The sequence below is a fragment of the Colossoma macropomum genome, unplaced genomic scaffold (assembly GCF_904425465.1).
Source record: "Colossoma macropomum unplaced genomic scaffold, Colossoma_macropomum, whole genome shotgun sequence".
Taxonomy (NCBI): domain Eukaryota; kingdom Metazoa; phylum Chordata; class Actinopteri; order Characiformes; family Serrasalmidae; genus Colossoma; species Colossoma macropomum.
In genome coordinates this window covers 19,025,358-19,052,329 of record NW_023494784.1, presented here as the reverse complement: position 1 = coordinate 19,052,329, position 26,972 = coordinate 19,025,358, and the positions used below count along the sequence as shown (strand labels likewise).

The following is a 26,972-nucleotide window of genomic DNA, read 5'->3' as shown; positions in this document are numbered from 1 at the left end:
CTCATAAACAACAAAGGGCCTAGTTTCTGTAATCATAGCACAAGCACAGAAATAAAGTGTGAAATCACAGCTCTGTTGTGTGTGGGTGTGGCAGATATATTTTTGATATTTTACTGATAAACCTGGTACAGAAAGGTACGGTATCAAAAAGGGGCAGGATTAGAAAGTGTACAGCTGCCAAAAAAACACTTCCTTTTGTTCCCTTTTAAGAGTGTGCTGGAGGCACAGCACAGTGGTATCTTTTTGATGGCAAAATCTTACAGAAACTTACAACAAATGCATCTTTTCTTGTGCTTGTGAGTTGTTGTGTTTGTGGATGTTCACTCGTGCGAGTGCTCACTCTTATATTTTGGTTAATTCCTTTTCCATCAAGCAATTAGCCAAAAGAGGCTGTGAGGTCAGTGATTTTCTCACACTTACGATGTGTTCTTAGTCCATATGATCACTGTTTTACTGTATATGTCAAATAAACCAAATAATTACAAATAGAAACAAGTAAGCCAATGCAATGTTGCATGCACAGCGATGCCTCAATATAGATGGAATAATAAATGCTAGCATGTTCTTCCTCCGTGACATGTTAAGGTGCTGTTTGAACTACTAATGAAATGTTATCGGACAGGTCAGTGTGCTTAGCGAGAATGCCAACTACCCGTTCTGTTACATCAGCTAACAAACGCCTGTGTTGAGTAATGGACTCCTGGTGACATCAACTGTAATTCACATTCACTTTCAACCGAATTATAAGAAATGTAACATTACTCAGGTGTTGAAGTTAAGGTAAGCACAAGTTTGGACCAAAGTGGGTTCAGAATTGCCACCGTGTGGGGATTTTGAATGTCACACCCTCTTTTGCACCACTCCACCCTTGTCGGTGCAGATGCTATCATTTCACGCAATTAAAATAGCATCTGGGCAAAAATCTGCTCTTGCTCCCAACCAAATTAGCAAGACATTGTTATACCACTAAACTGAGCTTGTGTCTGCATTTAAATAGAGCACAGAGTCAGAAAATAGTCACTAAATTGTAACTACCAATATGCGTTCAGGTACTCATCAACCAAATGGCACATTTATCACGTTAGGAATACATGTGAACCAGGGCCAGCTTGGTCCAGTGTGTTGCTGTGGCTTGTAATACATCACAACTCAATAACTCAGGTAACATGGAGCTACCCTTAGTTTACCACTTGTATTTTATATTTTGTCAGCCAATCACGTGAACTCCCAAGTTTTTGCAGACCATCTAAACGCACCTTGGTAGGTTTGGTAGGAAAACACTAAACTGTGCTGGACTTCCAGGATTGTTAACAGGAGAGTTAATTACCACTTACAGAGTGTTGTAATCAAAGATGTAATCAAAGATGACTATTACAATTTTTACAATAAAAGGTAATTTCTTTCTCTCTTGCTCTTTCAGGTGATGAGGGAATGGGAGGAGGCAGAGAGGCAGGCGAAGAGTCTTCCTCGTGCTGATAAGAAGGCTGTTATTCAGGTAATGGTGCCCTCAACACGAATGTGACTGCTTATTGACATAATTAATGAATACCCAATTTACTTGGGGGCTGGTTAATGGCACCGCAGAGTGATCAGTGTTAATGTATTGGCTAAAATGGTGCTTATGTAAAGGCAGTTAATCTGGACATTAAGACAAGTGTATTGAGGCTAACGCAGCCAGTGCTGGTTGCACTAAGATCAATATAAAGGCATTAGGTGTTAATGTGAGCTCTGTGGCCTGTGTGCGTGTGTACAGCATTTCCAGGAAAAGGTAGAGGCACTGGAGCAGGAGGCTGCCAGTGAAAGACAGCAGCTGGTGGAGACTCACATTGCTCGAGTAGAGGCTCTCCTCAATGACCGTCGCCGCCTGGCACTTGACAGCTACCTAACTGCCCTGCAGGCTGATCAACCCCGGGTACATGAACAACAAATAAGCAATAAGTACATGCGAAAAAATAGTTCCAAGTAGTCAGCAACATACTGACCTACACCAGATACTCTGTACACACCCACAAGCTAATTATCTCAATCACCCACTTGACTAACAATAGTGAAATGTCTCCCTTTGTGTCCTGCAGCCTCGTCAGGTGCTCAGCCTGTTTAAGAAGTATGTGCGTGCTGAGCAGAAAGACAGGCAGCATACCCTCAAACACTTTGAGCATGTGCGTATGGTGGACCCCAAGAAAGCTGCTCAGATCCGACCCCAGGTATCTACATGACTCTTCCATTTACCCAGCTAGCCTAGAAGAGGGGCATGACAGCGTTGTGTTAGAGAGTAACCGTTTAACCCTTCTTAACCCACCGATCTTAGATGCTGACCCACTTGCGAGTGATTGAGGAGCGTCTGAATGAAAGTCTGAGCTATCTTTACAAGGTTCCCCGAGTGGCCAATGAAATCCAGGACCAAGTAGGTGAGTGCTGCTTGTGGGTTTAGTTAATTCTTCGATTTTGACTCATTCAGAAGCAAGGGTGGTGTTATTTGTGGCTCTTCCATATATAGTTAATTATTGATGTCACAAAAACAAATACTGGAACCCAACTTAAAAAAAATTAAATGGCTAAAACAACAGACAATAATGGCTGGTTGATCTTACTGATGATTTAATTGATTTTTTAAAATTGATTTTTTAGTAAAAGTTTTCAAATTTACGTGACTAAATGATCATTACTGCAACACAGTATGATGTAAAGATAGTTCTTCAATAAGAATTTTTTTCCCATTTCATGATTTCAATACTGTTGTTTGATTAAAGTATAGTATTTTACAAAATATAGTAAATTCCAGTTTCATCTCATTACTGCAAGACATTGCTAGCCATTGAGGATAATCTTTTTACTTGTTTCACATAACATTTTGTTGTTTTAGTTCCTTTCCTTGGCGTTTACTAGGAAAACAGTAGAGTCAGCAGTTACAAGTATAACACACATTAAAAAAAATCTATGATCATGAGAAACTGAAAGAGTAAACCATAAAAGTAAAAATTAAAAAATTAGCTTTATCATATAGCTGTATCACATGGAGCTCCAGTTGATCCACTGAATTATATAAATATTGTTTATCTGTGTGATGATTATGACACAGTGGAGATGGTTTGCAGCTTTTTTGATTGTTATTTTTTCTCTTAGCTTTTCTAAGTCTTCATTTTAACTGTGCGAAGCTGTAAAGCAATTATAATTGTATGAAAGGTGCTATATACATAATGATGGATTAATTAGAAGGATTTTAAAGTCAAGCTTTACCCCAGTCTAGCGCAAGCACTAAATTCTCTCTTTCTCTTTTTCTCTCTCTAGTGGTGCTGATGCAGCGAGTCCAGGCAGAGGCCACGCAGCAGCTGTCTTCTCTGCAGACAGATATGAGAGTGAGTTACGGTAATGATGCTCTGATGCTGGACTTGCCGGACAGCACTCCCCCTCTCGACGCTCTGCCTCCAGAGCAGGACGGTCTGGGCTTCATCCACCCTGAAAGCTTCAATCAGGCCAACACTGACAACCACGGTACCCATCACACAGCAGCACAGCCACCACAATAACCACAGCAGGAGTTACAGTGCTCCATATCACTCTCACACAGAGAGGCAGTGAAACAGTTATCACACCAGAAACGGCAGTGGGTAAAGCAGTGGGAGCTAAGTTCAGTTGATGGTGAAAAGATGTTGTGTAATCGGCTTGTTGTGTGTTTCCTTTGGTGTTCTCAGTTGAACCTGTAGATGCCCGTCCAGCTCCAGACAGGGGACTGCCCACACGACCCGGTGAGTGCCTGTTTTATTGCTGTCCCTTTCCTAATTACATCATTTTGATTTAATGTTTTTAGGATGACTATAATAATCACTATATTTCTCTCTAACAGCAGTTGCTCTTGCTCTTTCTCTTTAATTCCTTTCTCTCTGTGTGTATAGTGTCCGGTCTGAAGCCAGAAGAGATGCCGGAAGTGAGAATGGACACTGAAGAGAGGCACAGTGCTGGATATGAAGTACATCACCAGAAACTGGTATGTATACACACTATAAACACTTTAACTTTAGTGCAGTGTACATTTGTATCTAACGATCATTTCCATAATTGATTGATTGGTCCATTACTATTTTGACTAAGTGGGAAAAGAGAAAGTGCAGTTATTAGTCTGTCAATAATTTACATTAAATGAATTTATACAGTTTTATACATTCATAAATATTTAACATTAACATATATACACTAACATTAAATATTTATACACAGTGTTAAGAGAAATTATGCTTGAATCTTTAATTATTTCTCTTGCCCAATGATCTTTCAAACATAAGATGCCTAGCATGTCTTCTAAATCATGTTTGCTGGGCCTTCCAGACATTTTGGAATCGATTCTGATTCAGAATTGATGGGAGTCGATTCCAAGAGTCAGTTCCACACAATAATCAATAATCATAAAAAACAATGTACCGAGTAAGACATCTGCAAACATTACAACAATTATAATTGACCTTAGCAAAGCGTACAACTGCACTATCTATGTATGTGTTGAAGGATGCATTTTTTAGAAAGCCTGCCTAGAAAGGGACAGCAGAATATCTTACACTGCGTGCAGGTGTGGGCAAACTTGAATTGAGATTTTAGAGTCTTAGAAGTTTGTGAGTTGCCTCTCGATTCCCAAATGCCTGGAATCAAGGAATCGATTTTTTTTTCGGACTAACTCACAACACTAAAATTTTCAAAGAAAAAAAAAAGTATTTAGCAAAGCTAAATGAATTAGTTTCTGTGTGGTCAGTAACACCATAAACTAACCTGATATTACTAACCATAAATCACCCAAGTCAGACGTCCTGTACCAACACAGAAAAAGCCCTGACTGTGCACAAGAGGCCACCAAACAAATTTTCTTTGCTTTTTTGAAATAAAGGAGTTGTATGTAAACATTGTACCATTCACTCCCATACAGTCCGTATCTGGAAATTTAGATGGAAAAAACAGCCCGCTTTGGATTCAGTGCACAGTAACAAAAACCGCCTGTTTAACTGTTGTTGGAAAATCATAAATATAAAAATGGATTATGACTCGTTTTGGTATATATAACCACGTAAAAATGTCATGAGTGAACGGCAGGGAAAAGTAAGATACAAGACAAATGTAGGATTTGGGCCCTGGAATGAATAATTTTTAAACCATAAGCGTTGTCATGCCAACTAATCGACAACAAGTTTCATTGCCAACTCATTTTTCTGTTATCAGTGATATTGACTGATCCCCTAGTGCAAACACACACCATACACACTTTGGACAAGTATGGACAAGGTTCACCGAATAAAACACACATTTATCTAAATTCAGAGTTGTTTTTCACAAGCAGCGGCGGACTGAATTTACAGAAGTGGGTGATTAAGAGACATTTCTGTGTTCAGGTGTTCTTCGCAGACGATGTGGGCTCCAATAAGGGAGCTATCATTGGCCTAATGGTGGGCGGTGTCGTCATAGCAACCGTCATTGTCATCACCCTCATAATGCTGAGGAAGAAGCAGTATACCTCCATCCACCATGGAGTCATAGAGGTGTGTGATTTTGTTTTCTATTTGCACAGTATAGTAGTATAGTATGTCAAAGCCGTCGGTCACCACATGCCTTTTTGTGTTCAGGTTGACGCCGCAGTGACCCCAGAAGAACGTCACCTCTCTAAGATGCAGCAGAACGGCTATGAGAATCCCACCTACAAGTTCTTTGAGCAGATGCAGAACTAAAGAGCATCTCCATCACCCCATAATTTCCCCCCTCCCATTCACCCCACTACATCAGGACTGAGAACACAGGCTCACCCTTCATCTACACTAGTGATGAGCTCTGTTGCCATGGAGATGAGAGCGGCTTCACCATTTCATCTAATCACAGATGAGCGTTCACTTTGTTTTGCACAGCAAAAGCGATGCATCGTCTCACATCCAGCCATAAGTCAGTCTGTCTGTCTGTCCGGACACTTCCCAGGCTGTTCTCATGCACCTGTCAATCATGTACCATAAGCCTAACTCAACCTCTATCTCTCTTTTCTCTATGGTGTCTATGACTCACCTCTCTTAGTCATCCATCTCTTCTCTCGACTCCGGCCCTGTCCATGATCCTTTCTTCTCCTGCCCTTGATGTCTTTTCTCCCTGTCTCCTCCCTTCATCATCCTGTCTTTGTCCCGGGCGTTCAGACGACAGCTGTGCTGGGCTCGAGTTCGAGAGACTCCAACTGCAAAAGACAGCCAGAATAATGTACTCATCATTGAGCTTTTTCCATTTCAGGACCAATCTGTCCTTGCAGGTCTGTTTTTCCAGAAAAATATTTTTAAAAAAGCTATTAAAAATACATATATAAATATATATATATATATACAACTTAAGGAGATAATGAAAAATGAATGTTTGTTTTTTTTTTTATTTTGTGTGTAATAATGTATTGAAATAAGGCAGAAAATAGCTGTACCTATTTAGTGCATGGCAGTTATGACAGAGAGGTTTCAGATCCACAAGTGTGCATCGGCCTCTCTCATGTAGAAATTTTAGCAGGATTGTACATTTTAGTGTTTTCTTGTGCTCACGTAATTTTAAAGAATAGAATTCCAAAATCTGTCACAAAAAACATGCTTTAAATGAAGTCAGTGCTTTTTTTCTTCTTCTTCTTTTACATTACGCCACAACACGCACAGACATAAACAGACACGCGGCTGCATGGGGCTGAGAAGCTGTATGTAATATGATAATGAAGTGTAATATAAGCCCATGTGTTTTGTTGACATTCTATGCACTCTGTGTTTTGTCTTTTTTTTCTATGGGCCTCTCTCTCCGGCCCTGTTCAGTTTCATTCCGTGTCGGGAGTTGATAAGAGAAGGAGAATAGTGTAATTTTAATGCTTAAATATATCCACCATTTTGGATCGATGGTTATTATTATTCCAGTTTCCCATTTGCATTCATATGTGTCTGTGATATTCACAAACACTAAATGGGACGGCACCTTTCTCTTCTTTCCTCAGTTTATCCTTCACTTGTCTCTCCTAGTGCCATGCCGGCAGGTGCTCATTAGGAAGACTGTCGGAGCGATGGAAATGGTTTAGGGCGTTAATTGTGTTAGCATGAAAATCTGCCATGCAGCTTCATACTGGAATGATCTCATTAGCACTCTCTCGCTCCACAGCTCTGCCTTTCTTTTCACAGTGCTTAGCATGTGTTTAGAGTCATTTTACTAGTCTTGTAACCTGCCTTCCAAACTCTGTTAGAAAGCAGAGTGACGGAAGGGGAGTGAAAACTAAGCCAAACAAAAGTGGTACTAGGAGGCCATCCACAAGACATATGACCTTCAGCTGAAGTGAATGTGACACATTGTGGAATTTCACAGCACATTAAGGACACTGCACTCATTCCCTCAGCTCATAGACAAAAGCGCTTAAATCAGGTGTTGCGGTTATGCAAGGATACTCAGAGATGAGTGTCTGTGGTCAGTATGGGGCAGTGAAGAAAGAGAAGGCTCTCCACGTTCCTCAATCTCTCCTTCTTTCTGTGTATTTTTCCCTGTATGTATCTATCCAGAACATTTGGCTTAGACTGGGGAAAGGCTTTCTACACTGTATCCCATTAATAAAGTTTTGAATGTACATACAATTCTATGGATCTGTGATGTTTGTACTTCAGAGTGTGCATTAATGTAAATTTAGAGAAACTATTCTCATTGATAAACAAGATTGGTGTGATCAAGATTCAGTTACAAAGCAGCACATTACAGAGACTTACCCTGCTCAGTCCTGGCCCTAGAGATCTACCATCCTGCAGAGTTTAGCACCAACTCTAGTCTAACAAAGGCCTGCAAGGGCTTTTGAACATTAGAGCCAGATGTGTTGGATCTGAACTCTCCAGGATGGTAGGAGTGGGCACTCCTGCCCTATAGCCGGCAGTTTCCCTTATAATTACCCACAAAATATTGCCAAACTGACTCATTGGCACCCTTCTTTTATCTAGGCAAGCTCATCTAATTTACTCTAAGTGAATTATAATATAAATGTAGACAATTTTGCGAGAATTGGCACGATAAACAATATAATCATTAGGGGTACGGGAAAAAATCGATTCTTAGATGCATCGCGATGCGGACGTGAACGATTCTGAACCGATTCACAAATGTCAAAAATCGTTTTTCTAAATATTTAATTTATAACGTAATGTTGACGGAACGCAAAAGGCAGAACTTGGAAGTGCAGCGCCTGGACAGTCTGTGAGGTGCACATAACAAAAACACACATTGATGATCGAGAAATCCGACCGGCTCCTTCTGCATTAAAAGCCAGGTTAAGTCAGGAGTCACAACACAAATGATAAGAAGAGCCATTTTGTCCTTTCAACAAAAATCAAACCACCTTGGGAGCCACAACATTTAATGTCCAGTATGTCTCAGTATGTGATAATGTCCTGGTATAGGCTAAACAGTATAAACTAAAACACAGACTTACTTTGCTCTGCTTTAAGCTTTAGCTGTAGCCGCTTTTTTTTTCTTTCTTCTTAAGCTTTCTTTTTTTTTTCTTCTTATTCTCCAGCTTCTTGTTCGAATTTTCCCGTTCCACCTTAAATTCTGACTGAGGCTGAGTATGTAAATGCGGCACCATTTAAGGTGGAACGCGAAAATTCGAACAAGAAGCTGGAGAATAAGAAGACTTAGGCCTCGTAAGGCAGCCGAATGTTGAGAGACAGTTTACAAGAAACTGCTCTAGTTTTGAGGAAAAGTTTTCATCTTCATCTTTTTTCGACTTCATCTTTAAGACTTTTTACTGTGCGACTTTAACTTGCCAGGAAACCAACTGCGCTGCTTATAAATGCAAATAACGCATCGTTGCTATGTGACCTGCAGTCTGCACGGCAATTCTCAGTCGTTGCGAAACAGAGCTTTCGCGCTATGCTGCACACGACCCGTCTCGAAGATATTTGACACAGCGACCCCCCCCCCCTTATTTCACCGTAACTGCGCATTTTATCGCAGATGAGTAGCAGCAGTGCCTCGTGCTCCAAAGGCAGTGAATGAGAGGCTTCCAGTTCACTTGACACATCACTCCCATTTGTTTTATTAAAAAAGATATTGGACATAAATGCATTATGGATCATTACAAATACTTTGCTTTAAAACTACCATGTCCTCACACAGTGAGAAAATAGAAATGATGTATAGAAAAAAAAATGCATCGATAATCGTTTTATAATCGCATCGCAGCCCTCTGAATCGGAATCGAATCGTGAATTGCCTAGAGATTCCCACCCCTAATAATCATGATAAAAATTCATTTACAAAGTACCATGTAAGCATTACGGTGCCTGACCCTTTAGCAGAGGTCTTCAGCTCCCGACATTTAACTCTGGTAGCGAACTGTTGATGTTACTCAGGGGTGCCCAATCCTGGTCCTGGAGAGTTACCTCCCTGAAGAGTTCAGGTTCAGCACACCTGCCTGTAATCTTCATTGCCCCTCAAGGCCTTCATCACCAAGATCAGGTGTGTTAGATTAGGGTTGGAGCTAAACAGTGCAAGGTGGTTGATCTCCAGGACCAGGATTGGGAACCTACTGTCATACCTACCAATGATTACAAAATGCAGAACTGGAAAACTGGACTATAGCTTGCATTTTTCTTGATCATAATATAATTACCATAAAATAACCAACTGGGTTAGCTTCTAATATTACTTCATAAATTATATTCAGCACAGATGGCATGAACACTTTGAACATCCAGAAATTAGGAGTTTGTTTGATCAGAAACCAAGTTATTGCCTATAACTGGTGTTGGCACCCATCTGAACAGACTGGTCCATTTTACTCTCTACCACAGAGCAGAGAGCATGTACCAGTCTTTGTTTCATTTGCATAAATCCCAGTGTTATTTGCAAGCCTGAAAATGTATTACAATCTTTCTATGTGCTGTTCAGAGTATGTATGCGTGTAGTTAATCAGTTGGTGATTTTATGGTTTGTCTACCATTAAGTGCATCCTGTTGGACACATCTTAACCAATCATGAATGACTGAATGAAGAATGATCGCAAATGGAATGGTTAAATAAAGGCAAAGCAACAAAAATATTATGTGGCATATGAAACAGAACGAAATAATCATTTGCATATAAGAACTTATTTATATTACTGCAATATTCGATAATATTGATTATTGGTCTAGTAGTAGTGTGCATGGGTGTGTATATATGCTACCAACAGAAACAATGATCAAATTCAGCAATTCAAAAATCAATTGTCTCTTTATTGCCCCCTGGTGGACAGCCAAAAGTACCTCACCTTGAGGGAATCAGAACCTCAAAATAAAAAAACAACAGATCCTTTACAAATGGAAAATATCAAAATACGCTGCCCTCATGGCTATCAAAAAACATAGAATATATATACAATGGAAATGCAGCCAAAGCTACCCTGCAGTCAGAGAAGAAGCATACAAAAACTCAAAGCCCATACATGGTCATTGATAGTTTCATCATCTCTCCCTCTCTCAGGACTTCTTATATTGTCCCTCAACATTCACTCATTCATGTATATACACATACACTCTTAAAACACACATACACACATGCCAGCTCATAAGCCCACTTGCCCAAAGTCCTTTCCTTTGCCCCTCCTCTTCTCCCATGTCCCACTTCTGGCCAGCTTAGAGTACCCAAGCCTTCCCACTCAGCTGTCCTTCTCCAGTGCAGCAGCGGCCAGGGTGACTGTGGTGACAGGTTGCCCAGTAGCCGTTGCCAGGGTGACAGTGTTGACGGGCTGGCCGATCCCATGCAGCTGCACCCGCGCTAGTTTCTTCTGCTCGCACTCCGTCACCAAGTTGTTGAGTTCAGCTGCGCTGTAGCCAATCAGAGTCCTCAGGTCACACACAAACTTGTAGACGAAGCGCTTGCCCGGCACTTTGCTGATCATGTCACCATCATAGTAGTATCTGTGGAAGAGAGAGGTGAGATGGGGATGGGTCAGTATGCACTGTGACAGTTATGGACACATCAGGCAGTGAGACACTCAGAAAGCACTGCTTAGATCTATAAATTATAAATCTCCTGTTTCATAATGGCAACTACAGCAATGCATTATTCATTGAACATCTCATAAGATAAAACAGATGCAGCAACAGCACATAAACAATCACAAAGGAGTTGTGGCAATTATGCAAGTTAACAAAGACTGCTGATGCAGCTTGCATCTTAATGTGTGTACTGCAAAGTAAACTGACTATGACACCAACCCGAGCTGTAAACTGCGTAACACTGCACAATACATAGAGATGAACCAGAGGTACAGCTTGAAATATACACTAAATGAACAAGTATTGGGACACCTACACATTACATCTACAGAAGCTTTCATGACATCCCATTCTGAATCCACAGGCATTGACAAAGTTGGTCCACACTTTTCAGCTATAACAGCTTCCACTCTTCTGGGAAGCTTTCTACAGGATTTCAGAGTGTGTCTGTGGAGATTTTTACCCATTCATCTAGAAGAGCATTTGTGAGGTCAGACACTGATGTTGGGCAAGAGGGTCAGGCTCGCAATCTCCATTCTAGTTCCCAAAGGTGTTCACAAATGGGGTTGAGGTCTGGACTCTGTGTGGGCCAGTCAAGTTCTTCAACACCAAACTCACCCAACCATGCCTTTATGGACCTAGTCATGCTGGAACAGAAAATGGCCTTCCCTAAAACTGTGCCCACAAAGCTGGTCGCATACAATTGTCCAAAATGTCTTGGTATGCTGAAGCATTAACTGTAAAACCCTGTCTATATAGTAACAAGTAACAATCTGTAAAACCTTGTCAAGTAACAGGGTAAGGTAACAAGGTTAATTACTTGCTGGTTAATTCTCTTCTTGAGTGCCTTGCTAACCCTTTGCTGATGTAGCACTGAGAATTTGCCCATTGTGGGACTAATAAAGGATTATCTTAAGATTTCTCTTCACTGGAACTAAGGGGTCTAGGCCAACCCCTGAAAAACATAGAATTATCCCTCCTCCACCAAACTTTACAGTTGGCACAATGCAATCAGACAGGTAATGTTCTCCTGGCATTAGCCAAACCCAGACTCATCCATCAGACTGCCAGATAGAGAAGCGTGGTTCGTCACTCCACAGAAGAGGTTTCCACTGCTCCACAGTCCAGTGGCAGCATGCTTTACACCATTCCATCTGACACTTGGCATTGTGCTTGGTGATGTAAGGCTTGCATGCAGCTGCTCAGCCATGGAAAACCATGCCACAAAGCTCCCGACGCACCATTTTTGTGCTGACTTTTATGCACTACCTCAGCACTCGGTGACCCTGCTCTGCAACTTTGTGTGGTCACTTCATGGCTGAGTTGCTGTCATTACTAAATGATTCCACTTTTCAATAATACCACTCACAGTTGACTGTGAATTATCTAGGACGCAAGAAATTTTGCAAACTGACTTGTTTCAACGGTGGCATCCTATCACATTACCACACTTGAATTTAGAGAGAATGACCCATTCTTCCACAAACGTTTTTCAAGGCAGACTGCATGGCTAGGTGTTTGATTTTATACACTTGTGGCAATGGGACTGAATGAAACACCTGAATTCAATTATTAAAAGGGCTGTACCAATACTTTCGTACATATAGTGTCTGTCCAAACCTGGAAATTTTTTACCCAAATGTGCGGGGGGTTGGGATTGGGTTCATATTACACACTCTGTGTCTTACAGTCTCCCGCTTTTAACAGATTTTACCCTACCATTCCCCCTGCATTCCATAAGGTTCCATTTCAAACATTCAAGATGTTGTTTAAAAGCACTGTTTGATAAATAGGATGGTGAAGCGAGATTTTAACTTAATTTATTGTAGTACATTTGTTTCTAGTGTTTTTTCATAATATCGATCCATGATCTAATTATTGTCACAAACTGGCACCTGTCAGGTTTTATGCAGAACTTTGGGTGACGGGTTGATTAAGGTCAGTTTTGGACAAAATTTTGTTGCAATGCTGTAGTTGGGTTTCAGGTCTGAATAAAGCTCTAACCTGAGGGCTCTGCTGAGTTTCTCATAATTCATGGTGGGCTTGTTCTTGCGCTGGCCCCATTTCTGAGCCACCAGCTCTGGCTGGTTGAGTTTGAATTCTCCCTCCTCTCCCACCCAGGAGATGCAGTCCCTTGCATCCTTATCAGTCAGCAGCTCGAGCAGGAACTGCCACAGTTGGATCTGTCCATTATTACCTGAAAGAAGACACATGATACACTATAAACCATACAAATATAAAAACTACTAATTTTCACAAAGAATGAAAAAATTAGTTATCTATTAACAGGGAAAAACATTCCTTCCTGTAATGTTGAGCATGTGTACCTGTGCGGTTGCCAGGGGAACTGCGTTCCTCTCCTGAGATGCGAGGAGCTCTGGGCATTTTGTTATGCTTCGGCACCTTTATGGCTGTGGGTGTGGCCTGTTGCACAGGGGCGGGGATAATCTGCACAGCTGGAAACCATAAAGAATGGCAAAAGGATAAATGGCATAGCAGGTTTTAACTCACATCAGCATAAATTAACATATAAATCTGTACTGAACAATACATTTGTGTTTTGCATCCGAATCACATTTTACTGGCTTGATGTCCATGTCCACAGGTTGGAACCATGTTGAAACAATCTAAGATTTGGTGTATAAAACTGTAGTAAAGAAAGGCACAGAATCTGAGTGACCTTTGTCAGTCATCATCATGTACCAAGTCATACCAACCACAATTAAAGAAATATTGTAGCATTTTTTCCAACCTGTATTAGTAGAACCTACTGGCACTTCACAAGCTCTGTGTTAATTTTCCCCACTTAAAACATGCTTAGACAACGTTGTTGATAATATAGGCTATAAACAAAACTGCAGCAGTTTCAAACAGCAATTCTGATATAAAAGTGATCACATTCTCAGCCCTATATTTAAAGTGTTTAAATACTTACGCTGGTCAATCGTGACTGTGGCTTCCTGTCCCTGCTCTTGGCTCGCCAAAACGTCTGCATAAGGCATGCAACACAATGGCAACAAAAGACACATTCACAATGAATTCAAAAGGAACATGCTCTCATGAAAAAAAGTCACTTATTGCTAAATAATCATAAAACACACACTGTGGTTTCTTTCAGACACTCACACTTGCGCAACAGTTCCAGATGGCTCCACAGGATCTCTCCATTAGGCACTCTTTGGAGGAATTCCTCCTGGCTGAAGGCGCACAGCTGACGACCCGGAATGTGGATGCCGCCCACCTCCATCTCCTCAATGTTGAACTCCTTCATCACCCATATTGCCCAGTGGATCACCTGGTCTGCTGTCCACTGCACAGGATCTGCCATAATCATAATCAGAGTTGCACTGTTAAAACACACTGACCAGGATACAGTAAAAACTATGACTACCTTATACCTTCTCAAATAAAATTAATAACTGAATACAGACATCAGTGTAAGGGTTTAATGATACGGCCCTTATTCTACATTTTACTTGTAATTTATTTTTTCCATATGATGTTGGTATGTATATACACCAAAAAAAAGTCAAAATTCTTTTTTACATTACTATTTTGCAACCCCTCTTTACTCCTTACAATTAAACTGGCTGTTTTAGTTGCCTTAAGACTGACATATGTAAATGAGATCTGTTCTGACTGGCTGCCCTGTACTGTGCCACATTTAAAAAGTGGCCCAGGCTGACACACTCTTAATTACTTTGATGTGAACAGGCAGAGCCAAACGGATGTAGGCTGAATTGGTGGTTACGTGTAAATGTGTTAACTTTGTGACAAAACAATTCATTCAAAACGAATTAATACTGCTTTTTTGTATACAAAAAATGTAAGACAAACAGTGAATCAAATACAGCTAGATTTATGCTATAAAACTACTTGTGATATGAGATATACTGACAAACTTGTATTAAAAAAACAGTCCACAATATTTCTAAAAGAGATGATGACTGTGCACCCAATCATTTACAACTTCGTGTGTATTTAAATGTATTTTTCTTCTAAGAAAATTACTTATCTGTGCACTCACCATAAGGGATGCTCAACCGGACTTGCTCTTTGCGATATCCCTCCAGTGCGGCTGCCCATCGAGTCACCTGTTCTGAAGTTTCGTCTGCAATTGTTGCACGCTCCACTGCTATCACCTGTCCATCCTCTACCAGGTGAGCCTCCTCTCCTGCGGCCGCATCTGGGTCGATCACCACCTCCACTGTCTCCACTGGCTTCACTATCTCCAGGATATTCAACTTCTCTTCACCTAAAAGCACAGACACCCTGGTGAGCATATTCTTAGGGTTTGCAAAGTAATACAACTCACTTCCTTCCCTTTCAAATGCAACCTCAGGAACAAAAGTTAAAAACTAACTAATTTTAGCTTTGCGTTGATAAATATATACACAGAGACCCATAATTATCGGCTTTCTTGGTAACAAAAAAAGGGGGGGGGTCAAGAAAAGATGTCCTTGATGTTAACAGCTCAATCTCACACTGAAAATATGAGAGAAGTCCTACCTTTAATTGAAGTACATTTAGTCTAAGAAAACAAAAGACACTCACCTGGTTTAGTGACAATCTGCACACTGAGCTGGACTGTACCATCTGTCTTTACACCTTGGTCAAAAAGGCTGTGGTCAGGGTGCAACTGCAGGAATAATGCAAGGATGAGCTTACCTACACATTTATATACAAACAGAGACTTAAACAGAGATTCCAGGAGTACATAAACCCCTACCTGGATGTCCTGCAGACAAATATCATATCCATCCAGAGGAATCTGTAGACGGGGTTCCAGCAGCTTCTTCAAGTTGCCAACAGGCTCGTTAATATCAATGTCCTGTGTGATAAGCTCAGCTGATGTAATGGTCTGCTCCTCGATCCTACAGATCCAACAGAAACCACACAAACGCACACAGAAGAATGAAGTCATACAGGACAGAGCTCTGACTGGAGAACACAGCAACCATTGATGAGTCTCAGGATAGGAGTTACACAGTCCTCTAAAAGTGAATTCACTGTTTAGAGAGTAAAAGAGAAAGAGAACTCACCCTTCTTCTAGGCATTCTTGTTTCTCATGTCCATCAATTTCGATCTCAATCATCTCCTCAGGCTCACTTTTTGACATCTTGTCAGTGAAATTTTAACCTGCAACCAAAACAATAAAGTTACATTTAAAATCATTTTTGATAGCAGAAAAGCAAATTATGAATGTCGACAACATAGAAACGTTTGAAAGTGATCACAAAACAAACTCTTCTACAATCCCAACAGTTTAATGGAAAGTTTAAATGATCTAATTCAGCCGAACGGGGTTGTAAATACATGCTAATAATAACTTTTGTGATTTTTTATTAAAATAAAAGTAGCTAAGCGGGTGTGTCGGTGGTGCTGAGCCAGGCTGCAAACTTGTCTGTAGTTTTATGCGCTATGGTAGACAGTTAGCGGCGGCAGAGGAGAAGACCGTGAGGCGCAGAAAGGTGTCTGAATGCAGGGGACTCTCACGCAACGCCGAGGCTTGGCCACTGAGTAGGCCCATTGCAGTTCTTCACCATGTGAATGCTATAATTAACACATATTATACATTAGTATAACAATATGAACCTTCATTCGGCATAGCTAGATATAGTTTTGTCGGAAAACTCGATAGAGAAGACTATTATTTTGGTCGATGACAGTCGTGGGAAGAGGACGCGCGAATACAAGCAAACGCAGTTGCCATATTGGAGTCGTTTTGGGTTTCACGGTCGTGATACAAAAATGATGTAAGCGGTGACTTTTTAAAACTTTTGAGACTTGTACAAGCTCGCCACTCATCACACTTTTGATTCTGGAAACTTAAAACGGAAATGGAAGAAACGGAAACAAAACAACAGAAGGGCAATGTAAAAGCAGCCGGAAATCCTGGCGAAAGTCACGGCGCTGTCAGACTTCCGAAAACGGGCTGAAGAAACGGTCGGGGCGACGGTGGAAAATCTCTCCTTTAAGTGGTCGGGGATGGTCAGGTAGCGACCTTTATGTGATATAAAATGCTTATTTAGTTGCCTGGCCTTTGTTATCTGGTTAGCTCACGGGCGTAACAGGCTAGCCGTAGACAGAGAGACCCGCCTGGTTACTGAGCTGGCAGTGAAGTCGCTCAGAGCAGCTAAAAGCGCAGAGAGACCAGACTTTACTACGGCTTTATCCACTTTTAGCATGTGTAGGTTTGAAAATGCTTCATTAGAAACTGTTCTGTTAACTTAAAGAACACCATAATAAACACACAGCACTGCGGATGCAGCAGTGTAAGCTGGTTACCTGGTTAGAAAACACTTGTAAAGTCGATGGGCCGTACACTGTTAGCAGTCCGGCTAGCCCGCCGGTTTGATCTGCTGTGGGTCGCTAGCCTGCGTTAGCCAACCGCTAACCAGTTTCCCCCCGAAAAGCGGGAACAGCGCACAGTCCAAAATAAACTGCCCATTTGGAAGATTTGATGTTCACATGGAAGTACACTTCTAAGGAACACGAATAAGGGTTCACATACCTCTTTTTCGAAACGCTAAGTAAGTGCTGTAGGTTGTAGTTTTCAGAAGAAGTGGGGCTGTAGCCAGCTAGCTTAGTGTGCGCTAACTTCACTAAATGTTCATGCTAGTTTTCGGTCAGCATTGCTCTGGGGGCGGGGATGTGGAGGAGGCCTCGCTGGCCTCAAAGCGTCCAGCAAAACATCGCTGGTTAAAGTAGTAAGTTAGCAGCAGTGTTTTTTAGTGGTCATGAACAGCAAAGAGACGGATTTACTCCAAACACAACGTTTGTCATGTTTCCATCCGCTAGTATTTACAGCCTTCCTCAGCCCGCTGGAACTGACAGATAAGTTATTTAATTAATCAGTCTGCCGTACTTGTTGAACAGTGAATGCTGATGTACATTATTTGCCAGAAAACTTCAATAAAACAAATGTCACCTGGGCATTTTTGGTGTGTTTTGTTTTTATTGGAAATCAAGTTTTTCGTATGACAGCCCCTCTCACTGTCTCTCATTCACATCCATTTTCACACACATTGAAAATTGGTATTAAATATTCGGGCCACTTTTTACACTTTTTAGCAGATTGCAAATACAGAAAAAGTGATTTATCAAAAAAAACTGCAATAATAGATCTAATAAACTTTACACATGTGCAAGAGATACATTAGCGTGATAGAGCTCTGTACAGTGTAAGTCTAGTTTAATTGCCCTGATCTGGTACAGTGTAACTTTGCTGATGCGTCTTCACCACTAGGGGGAGTATCAGCATCACATTCTTCTGCTCAGTGCTGCTCCTTGACTGCTCCAGTCTGAAAGTCATGTTTTCTTTCAGTCCTCAGTGCAGGCAGAACTAAGGCAGGGTGAAGATGCGAGGCTCAGCCATGTGGTGCTCCAACAACCATCCGCTGTGTGTGTGTGTGTTGTCCATGTGAAACCTCCTTATATCATGAAAGACTTAGTGTGCCTGTAGTGTCTTGGCTGAGGAAAGATCACAGTGATGATCACCAATGACAACTAGTTGACATTCATTTATTTTGGTACATAAAATTAATGCCAGTTAAAATTAATTCCTCTAAAATATTAGTTATAAATCATTTTATCGTTCTTAAAGCCAACAGCAATGTGTAATAAATGTTATACTGCAACTAATTTGCATGATTTCCTTGCATATAAAACAATGTGTGCCAAAAGATTTTTGAACCATTGTTTAAACAAAAAATGCATAAACCTATAGGTCAACCTGGATTCAATTTTAAACAAATTTTAAACCAAAAAAACACTACTACTTGTGAATAACCATTAGTATTTAAGTAGTTTGGTAAACTCTGTCTTAGAGTTTTAAAATGGCTTTGCATGCCATTGGCTTCTTCCTCCACTCTGATTGCTGATGACAAAGTCTTAGTCTGTTCCACTCATTGAGTAAATTCAGTGCTGGAACAGTTTTATTAAAATGGTTGATTGTGCCTTAAAGGGATACTGATACAACATGTGAAATTTACGTTCGACAACCACAGACAATAATTTTGAGACGTTCCCTGTACTTTATAAGAGAGCAGAAAACCCACTGACTCAAAACACCCCTGCAACAGAAGCCAATGGGCAGGTGCTGAAACCTCTTCCCATTGGCTATTATTGTGAATGTGTTTTGAGTCATCTTGGTTTCTCTTCTTTTCTGAGTACAGGGACATTTACTTTCCAAGGTAATATCTGCATAATTAGCTTCAGATAGAGACTGAAAAATCCTTTGAGCTGTTGTTTGTGGGTTTTGACTTCGTAAAAACAGAGACTGAGCACTTACGTCTGTAGGGGGTCGGTGTTTGGTCATGTTCCTAAAGAGCAGGGAAAAGAATTGTGAATATTTTATATGGTCATAATTGAATCTATTTCTAACATATGTAGTATTAATATTATAACAGACCGAAGGCATGCCGGTACTTAACTCCCTGTAAACAAACAAACAAACAAAACTACCTTTTCTGTTTTCCTTTTTTCTTGTCTTCTGAAAAAAAAATACACACACAGATTAGACCATTTTTAAGAAAAAGTGAGAAAAAAAGATTTAAAAATAGCTTTCTAATTGTATGTTGTTATGAATTAGTGTGTCAGCTGTCGCTTTTGACTCAGAACTCACTGCGGCAGCAGCGGCAGCAGCCTCGTCGGCAACATAGGCAGATGGCCAGAGAGCAGGAGAGCAGAAAAAGAGCAGCACCCACTCCCACTGCTATGACTAATGTCAGATTCAGCTCAACTGAAACACACACATCGAGTCTGCTGTTGGTGTTCAGAGGGGGGGAGTATCTTAAACCTTTAGTCATATAAATATATTGTTTCTTTAAATGGCTCAAGTAGTAAAAGTAGCCTATACCAAAAAACAATTAGAAGATGAAAAAAAGTATCATGGAATGGAAAAAAATGAATAATGAGTTCTGTATAAAACTGCAAAACTGGAGTGGACCATTTGTAAGGCCCTATTCTTCTCTTTTCATGATTGTTTTGGTCTAAAATAAAATACTGCAGCTCAGAAATGAGATGTGTGAGCAACAGCAATGAAATCCAGGCGCTAATCCAACAGAACAGAATGAAATTGGACACAACAAGAGAATTACTTACTCGGTGTGAATGTCTAAACTGGCACTATGTCAAAAAGTAAATTTAGCTTCTATCCTCACAAATATAGAGTGCTGTGAAAAAGTATTTGTCCTGATTTCTTTTAGTTGTCACACTGAATGATTTTTGGTTTTAGGCAAAATGTAATATCAGACAAAGGGAATGTGATTAAACATGTGAAAGAGTTTTAAAATTATAATCACTTCTTTTAGAAGCAAAGTTTTCCAAAACTTATGTTACCTAAGAAAAAGTAATTAACCCTTATTAGTTACCCCATCAACCAATAAACTACATTTAATTGAAAATGAACTAGCTGATAAGAAGCAGCCAGAATGTTGAATTTAAACCTCATATTGAAGCTTACCATCAGACTAAAGTAGTCACCACATGCACACATGCTTTCTACAAGTAGACTTTCTCATGACCAAAGGAAATTCCAGAAGAGATAAGGAAAAAATTTAAATGTATTAATCTGAAAAGGGTTATAAAGCCATTTCTTAGGCCCAGGGCCTCCACAGATCAACAGCTGGAGTCACAAATGTAGACCACCAGAAATGGACTAATCTTCCCAGGAGTGGCAAGTCTGCCAACATTTCTTTAAGAGTGCACCAACAACTTAGCCAGGAATTCATAATAAAATAATAATAAAAATACCGGAAGAACATACAAAAAACTACAGGTCTCTCTGCAGTCTCAGCTATGGTAAGTGTGCATGACTCCACAATAGACAAAAATGAGAAACAAGCAGCAAATTGCAAACCACTGCTAATCAAAAGAAACATCAATGCTAGTCTCTCATTTGCAAGCACAGTACATAGATTATCCCTAAGCCTTTTGGGATAATGGTCTATGGGCAGTCCAAAGCAGAGCCTTTTGGATGACACAGGTTTCATTATGTCTAGCATAAAACAAATACAGCATTTTAGCCTAAGAACATCATAGCAACTGTCAAACATGGTGATGGAGTCTAATGGGTTGGAGGTACTTGATGCTTTGACCTAGACATCTTCCCATTATTGAAGGCTCCACTGAAATCATCTCTGTGCTGTTGTTCTGTGGAGGCCCTGGTCCTTAGAAATGGCTTTGTAACCCATTTGAATCTCCTTGAAGGAGTGTTCTATTCATCTTTCTGGGAGCTGAGGATAAGGTGTAACTGGTTAAGCAGCTCAAAACACAAAAGTGAGTCCACATCTGAATAGCTGTGGAAAGACCTGGAATGAGCAGTTTGGAAAGGAGCAAATATTTTTTCACAGCACTGTACTTGAGCAAAGAAGACTGCGCTGAAAATGCTCCACAACAGTATGAAAGAGTTCTCTATACTCAGGTTACGCTTATATTAGCCCAATAATTTGTCTGAAGATCTACAATTATTGACAGTGAAAAATATGCAATAATAGGGGAAATCAGAAAGGAGCAAATATTTTTTCACAGCATTGTACTTGAGTAAAATTATTAAGCATTTCAAAATACTAAGTGAAGTGTGAATCCATCAAAAATGAACTTGAAGGTCATGTATGTAAGTAAATGTAACTAGTTACTATCCACCTGTGTTTAGTATATATGGTATATATAGATTCCTATACATTTGGTTTCATCGGCCATTCAGGCCTGTTTAACTTACATTCAGTGATCTTCATATGTTGGCCTGCACAGCTCTTTGGTGCTCCTATTCCGTTTGAGGCCTCACAGCGGTACTGCCCTGCGTCAGACTTCGACACACTCTTGAACTTCTGTTCAAAAGGCGAAGGAAGGAAAGAAAGCACGGTAAACAAAGATTGAGATGAATAAAATCAATGACAAGCCCAGTGGTCATAGAGTAAACAAGCTGGTTCTGTATCAGAATTAATCAGGGCGTTGTCAGCAGATGACCGCCAGAGGAACTGCAAACAGGAGACTGTGTTTGTGTGTTTGTACACCCACATAGCTCAGCTATCTGCACATTCATATCACTAAGATCAAACAGCTCTCAGTAGTGTCGGAACAAACCAGAGTGCCTGTTTTGGGGTCTAGGCTGTAGTTGATGTCTGGCAGGTGGGCCGTGCTCAGGGGCTTGTTGTCTTTGTACCAGCTGTAAGTAGCAGGAGGAAAGCTCAGCTTGTCTTTGCAGTGCAGCTCCACTGCAGAGCCTCTCATCACAGTCTCAGGAACATGGCAGGATGGAGCATGGGGAGGCACTGCCAAGGGACACACAGAGGGGGATATTTGTCATTGCACTGGGTTTCAGTTCTTTATTTTACACTGTGGTCAGTAGAAACTGTACACTAAAAGTTAAATGAATACTCCAGTGTTTTTCAACCTAATTTGTATTTGCTGTATCTGTAATTACACTATTGATTACTTCAGACAATAATGTCACATGGTGAAAAAAACTATTCAATTTTAAGTCAACCTTAAAAATTTGTTTTGTTAAAGTTTCATCAAAAGTTCTCATTTTTGTTTAGTACTGTTTGGTTCTGCATCTGTTAGGTCACACACATATAAGTGAGCAGTTGCATCAGGTAATGAAATCTCACTGTGTGCTACATTTGCTGAGAAAGGTTCAAAAACAACTGAGAAAATAAAAGTGAATGGCCCTTGTAATGGGCTTATAATGTTAGGCCTCAGGGAGTACAGCTGAAAAAGAGCTAGTTGGCTAACATTAGCACGTTTACTTTTATCTTGATTTAAAAAAGGGTAGACGGACAGACAGACAGTGAAATGAATGGTATAAGGAAATAAAAAATAGCTGACCTGTAGCTTATAAAACAGGAATAGTACGTTTATATGTTATAGTATACTTGCGTATACTTAAGAGAGCGAATACAAAAAGGAAGAATAAACCCACCTAACACACTGAGAGTTACTGTGACCTCCCCAAAGTGGGTCTTATCATGTTTTGCAGTGACCTCGCAGTAATAGACCCCTGAGTCTTTCTGGGTAACACCGCGCAGGGTCACTGTCGCCCCATCCATTGAAGCTCTGCCTTTAAATGAACCTGAAAAAGGGGAGGCTGGATCAGTGCAGTCTAAATAACTAGTATAAGGGGAATATAAGGGAGAATATGCTGAAGCTAAACTACTGTTAATCTTCATGATGAAATATGTTCAGCAAAGCTCACCTGTAAATTCACCATCAAAATAAACGTAGGAAGTATCTTTCCCCTTTTTTTTCCATTCGATTCGAGGGTTGGTCTCTTTTTCTGTGCGGAACTCACAGGACAGAACAGCATCTGTTTCCCAAATCAGAATTAAAGTGTTATTAAGCCACTTGGTTCGAAAACCTTGATATGTGGACACAAACTCACATAAAAATTGTCAATTAAAACGAGCTCACTCACTTGTGTTCTCATGAACTTCCACTTTTGGCTTGCTGGTTGACACAGTCACTGAAATAGTGGAGGGAACTGTGGAGAAAGAGAGAAAGATAAAAATAGATAGAGAAAGATGAGAAACATAAACATACTAATATTACATACATATGATACATGCATTCATTCTTTCATTCTACAGAAACATCACACACAGCTTATGTACATTTCATGTATAATGAAAAAAATGTAGTTTGTTGAGATGTATAGTACACACTGTATGTACTTAAAGAGCCCATGTCCCACATTTTATTCTTTTCATTGTCCACTTTCATTGTGTGCTTTTACATACCAAAAAGTCATAATCCATTCTTGCATGACCATTTTCCAACCTTTCTTTATCCCTTAGAAGTAAACAGTAAATGATACGTAAATGATCTCAGTTCTGATTGGTTGTCCTGTCTTGATCCTGTCCAGAAGCACTCCTTATAACTTCAGTGTGAATCAGTAGAGCTAAACTGTTGGTGCTGGTTCATTGCCACATCACAAAAGCACTGAATTCTAAACAGGCTGCTTTTGCAGCTTAGTTTTCATACATGGATTGTATAGACCGGGATGTAAACAGTACTTTGTCCTGAACTGTAACTTTAACAGTGTTTACATGTTACATCAAACTCTTCTATAGTCCATTTACATCTGTAGACAATTCAGTTAATGCAGGTACCAAAGCATATCAAATCATTAAGTATGAAAGTGAATCACAATGTCTTCTTTCTACATCTTCTATTACATTAAGGCATCTTCCTCCTCCTCTTCCTCTTCTTCTTATAATTATTATAATTATTATTATTATTATTATTATTATTATTATTAGTCAGTTCCTTCTAGCTGTTATTTGGAGCCCTCTTTGTTTTAGTGGAATGCTTTTTGCCTACAGAGTTGTACTTCATTCCTGACCTTAAATCGCAGTTCACAGGAAGAGAAAAGGAGGAAAGTGTTCTTCTCTGAAACAAGGGGAGAATCTGGCCCACTGTTGAAACATATAACATTACTGTCATACTACTCTAACATACTTTCCCACCATAGCTGCTCACCCACACATCCCTCTTGGCTGTGCCAGGAACGGGGCTGTGTTGGAATGCTTAGGAGATGGATGGACAGTCTGAGACAGCATGGTGGGGGGACCGGTTGCGTCTGACCTGATAACCTCTCTTGAAAACAAATACTCTCTCTCTCTCTCCATTTATTATCAGTTATTATCAGACCTTAATCTCAGAGTATGTGAGTAAAGTAAAAAGAGACAGAAAAGAGAGAGAGAGAGAGAGTGCACTTTCCAACCTACAGGACCAATGAAATGCTCCTGGCTTTCTAAAAGGCTTTTTACAAAAGCCATTTGTTACATTTTAACCATTTCTTTTGGTTACTAAAGTTAGGGTTAGTGATATGTATGTATATATCATATAGACATTCCGCATTCGAGCTACAAGTTTGTGCAAAAGCCTCTGATGAGCAGGTCAAATCCACCTGAGAGTCGTCTAAACATGAGCTTCAACAGGAGAGATAAGACAAAAAAAATGACCTTTTTTGTATAAAGGTCAATTTTACAAATTTGAATAGTGACACGGAAATAAAGTTAAATCTTGAAAATCAAAATTTAAGCCTTTTTAGAGTGGTCTCAGATTTTTGGACCCTGCTCTGTGTGTGTATGTGTGTGAGACAAAGTCTTGCTGTGTTGCAGTAACCCAAACCAGCTGAAGAGAAGAGGGGCTTAGTAAAAATCACAACCCACCCTGAACGGTAACATCTACAGTCACCTCCATGTGACGCCAAACCGCAATAATGGAAAACCAAAATACGTCATTGTTGATGACATGTATAATCATGTAAAAGCCTATGAGTATATTCCACACTACATCTACTGTTTCTGCATGAGGTTTGTATTAATGAGTTCTGCTGACTTAGATAGAACACATCCTCCTTCTTGTGTGCCAGAATCAAATAAATTACAACTTAGATAATATAGACAGATAAAATCTTTTTGTAGAACTGTTATGCAGAGAGTCAGACTGAGGGCATCAACAACATGAAACACTGATAGGAGATCACCTTCATCTAAAATAACACTTCAGAGGATAAACAGCAGTGGGCCTACAGGGAACCCCACCCAGACCCACCCTCACATACTCTGTCTCATACACTCTGCCCTCACACCGCGTTAATAATAACGTTTATGAATGCAAATTCCTTCTAGGGGGCTTCATTTTTGTGCATATAAACTAGATACCAATGTTCTCTTTAACAAAATAAAGCATAATGTTGTGATGTATAAAATTTCACAGCAATTTCTCATTCAGTTAATAAAACTTAATAAACACTCTAAACTCTAACACCACATCAAGATTGAATGCTAAGAGTCGATTTACTGTAGAACCAGGAAAATGTAAAAGTTCACTTAAACTTTATAAACTTTACAAAGTAATAAAAAGTAAAAAGCCACTCACTCAGCAGTAAGGTCAGCAAAGCACTGAGGTTAAGCGGTGGTGCTCGGCTCATCCTCCCTCGTGTCCAGTGCAATGGTCAATCTGTAATGAGTTCTGACCAGCAGTGGGGTCCTTTTCCCTTTGCAGTGGTTTGCAAATGGCCAGTGCAGGAATCTCTCTCTCTCTCTCTCTCTCTCTCTCTCTCTCTCTCTCTCTTTCTCTCTCTCTGTTTCTTTCTCCTTCTGTCTCTCTCCCTTACTCTCCCTTCCTCTCTCTCCCACTCTCTCCCCTCCTCCCTCTCTCTCTCTCTGTCCTTGTCCCTTTTTCCTTCAGTAAAAGAAAACTTGGGGATCCTGTGTAACCTGCTTTCCCCATGTATGCATTTATACGACAAGAATATTACATTTGTACAAAGTAATAATATGCAGCTTTCACACTAAGTAAGTAACTGTGTTAAGTTTGGAACTTGGAGTTAATTGAGGTTTAATAATTTAATTTAATAATTAATATTAAGTTAACAAATGTAAAACACAAATCATTCTTCAATGTTTCATCCTCAATTAAACTTTTTTAAGTTTAAAATCTACATTTTTTTACAGTTTGCAATAGTATATGTTTTGTTTGGTACGTAGTATGTTCATAAAGATTCAGCAGCTACTTCAATGCACACATAAAAAGCTGTGTATTGCTATCTTTGTGGGGTAATGCCACTATGCTTTGTGGGGTTCTGTCACTAAATACTGCTTTGCTAAGCCTAACCCAACCAAAATCATAACCTCACAGGGAGCAAAAGGGAAATATTTTTGTTGATCTTTAATTTTACAAATAAAGCTGTTTTGTTTTGGACAAAAAAGTGCATTTTTTTCTTGTGAGGACCAGGCAAATGTCCCCAAACAGTATCATGATTGTGTGTTTTATTATTCTGGGATTATTTGGTCACCATAAGAGATAAACACAAACACACACACACACCAACTAAAACCAAAGGTGTCACGTTCAAAGCTGATTATAAAGACTTTTTCCTGGAAGATGTAAATATAAGCTGATATTACACAATAACAACAAAATCCAGAAACACTGTAGATATGATTGGGTGGGTCTAAATGTACT

General features: G+C 40.0%; 3 protein-coding genes across 5 annotated transcripts in view; 1 reads left to right on the top strand and 2 right to left on the bottom strand.

Moving 5' to 3' along the window:
* appb (amyloid beta (A4) precursor protein b) overlaps positions 1-7,601 on the top strand; it is a 28,476-nt gene extending 20,875 nt beyond the window's left edge. For both annotated transcript variants that reach the window (XM_036589484.1, XM_036589562.1), the window contains 9 exons: positions 1,421-1,495; positions 1,754-1,912; positions 2,076-2,204; positions 2,309-2,408; positions 3,289-3,492; positions 3,693-3,746; positions 3,894-3,985; positions 5,373-5,519; positions 5,604-7,601. In XM_036589484.1, the coding sequence (XP_036445377.1) occupies positions 1,421-1,495; positions 1,754-1,912; positions 2,076-2,204; positions 2,309-2,408; positions 3,289-3,492; positions 3,693-3,746; positions 3,894-3,985; positions 5,373-5,519; positions 5,604-5,705 (1,062 nt within the window). In that variant the 3' untranslated portion in view covers positions 5,706-7,601. The remainder of the gene's footprint in view (positions 1-1,420; positions 1,496-1,753; positions 1,913-2,075; positions 2,205-2,308; positions 2,409-3,288; positions 3,493-3,692; positions 3,747-3,893; positions 3,986-5,372; positions 5,520-5,603) is intronic.
* Positions 7,602-10,208: 2,607 nt separating this feature from the next.
* Positions 10,209-17,616, bottom strand: gabpa (GA binding protein transcription factor subunit alpha). 2 transcript variants are annotated; one of them, XM_036589156.1, is made up of 10 exons: positions 17,509-17,616; positions 16,037-16,133; positions 15,724-15,868; positions 15,549-15,633; positions 15,022-15,249; positions 14,121-14,315; positions 13,930-13,983; positions 13,322-13,450; positions 12,999-13,191; positions 10,209-10,913 (listed from the first exon to the last, which is right to left on the bottom strand). In XM_036589156.1, the coding sequence occupies exons 2-10, from the start codon at positions 16,111-16,113 to the stop codon at positions 10,652-10,654; spliced, it is 1,368 nt and encodes a 455-aa protein (XP_036445049.1). In that variant the 5' UTR covers positions 16,114-16,133; positions 17,509-17,616; the 3' UTR covers positions 10,209-10,651. The 2 variants fall into 2 exon arrangements, with proteins under 2 accessions (XP_036445049.1, XP_036445137.1); XM_036589244.1 differs by lacking the exon at positions 17,509-17,616 and adding an exon at positions 17,283-17,328.
* Positions 17,617-17,810: 194 nt separating this feature from the next.
* Positions 17,811-26,099, bottom strand: jam2b (junctional adhesion molecule 2b). The gene is made up of 10 exons (XM_036589366.1): positions 25,884-26,099; positions 23,413-23,478; positions 23,194-23,304; positions 22,921-23,070; positions 22,083-22,270; positions 21,718-21,826; positions 19,621-19,737; positions 19,461-19,488; positions 19,288-19,318; positions 17,811-18,467 (listed from the first exon to the last, which is right to left on the bottom strand). The coding sequence occupies exons 1-10, from the start codon at positions 25,933-25,935 to the stop codon at positions 18,429-18,431; spliced, it is 891 nt and encodes a 296-aa protein (XP_036445259.1). The 5' UTR covers positions 25,936-26,099; the 3' UTR covers positions 17,811-18,428.
* Positions 26,100-26,972: the final 873 nt, after the last annotated feature.

Bases quoted from the DNA above. Each gene is read 5' to 3' on its own strand.
- gabpa (XM_036589156.1), bottom strand. From the start codon at position 16,113: ATGTCAAAAAGTGAGCCTGAGGAGATGATTGAGATCGAAATTGATGGA. The intron at 13,984-14,120 runs GTGAGTGTCTGA...TGCCTTATGCAG, and splicing joins TCTGGAACTGTTGCGCAAGT to ACGTTTTGGCGAGCCAAGAG. The intron at 10,914-12,998 runs GTTAGAGCTTTA...TCTCTTCCACAG, and splicing joins AAACTCAGCAGAGCCCTCAG to ATACTACTATGATGGTGACA.
- jam2b (XM_036589366.1), bottom strand. From the start codon at position 25,935: ATGAGCCGAGCACCACCGCTTAACCTCAGTGCTTTGCTGACCTTACTG. The intron at 21,827-22,082 runs GTTTGTTCCGAC...CCTTTTGAACAG, and splicing joins ACCCCAAAACAGGCACTCTG to AAGTTCAAGAGTGTGTCGAA. The intron at 19,738-21,717 runs GTAAGTTAAACA...TGTGTGTTTCAG, and splicing joins ACATATGAAGATCACTGAAT to TTGAGCTGAATCTGACATTA.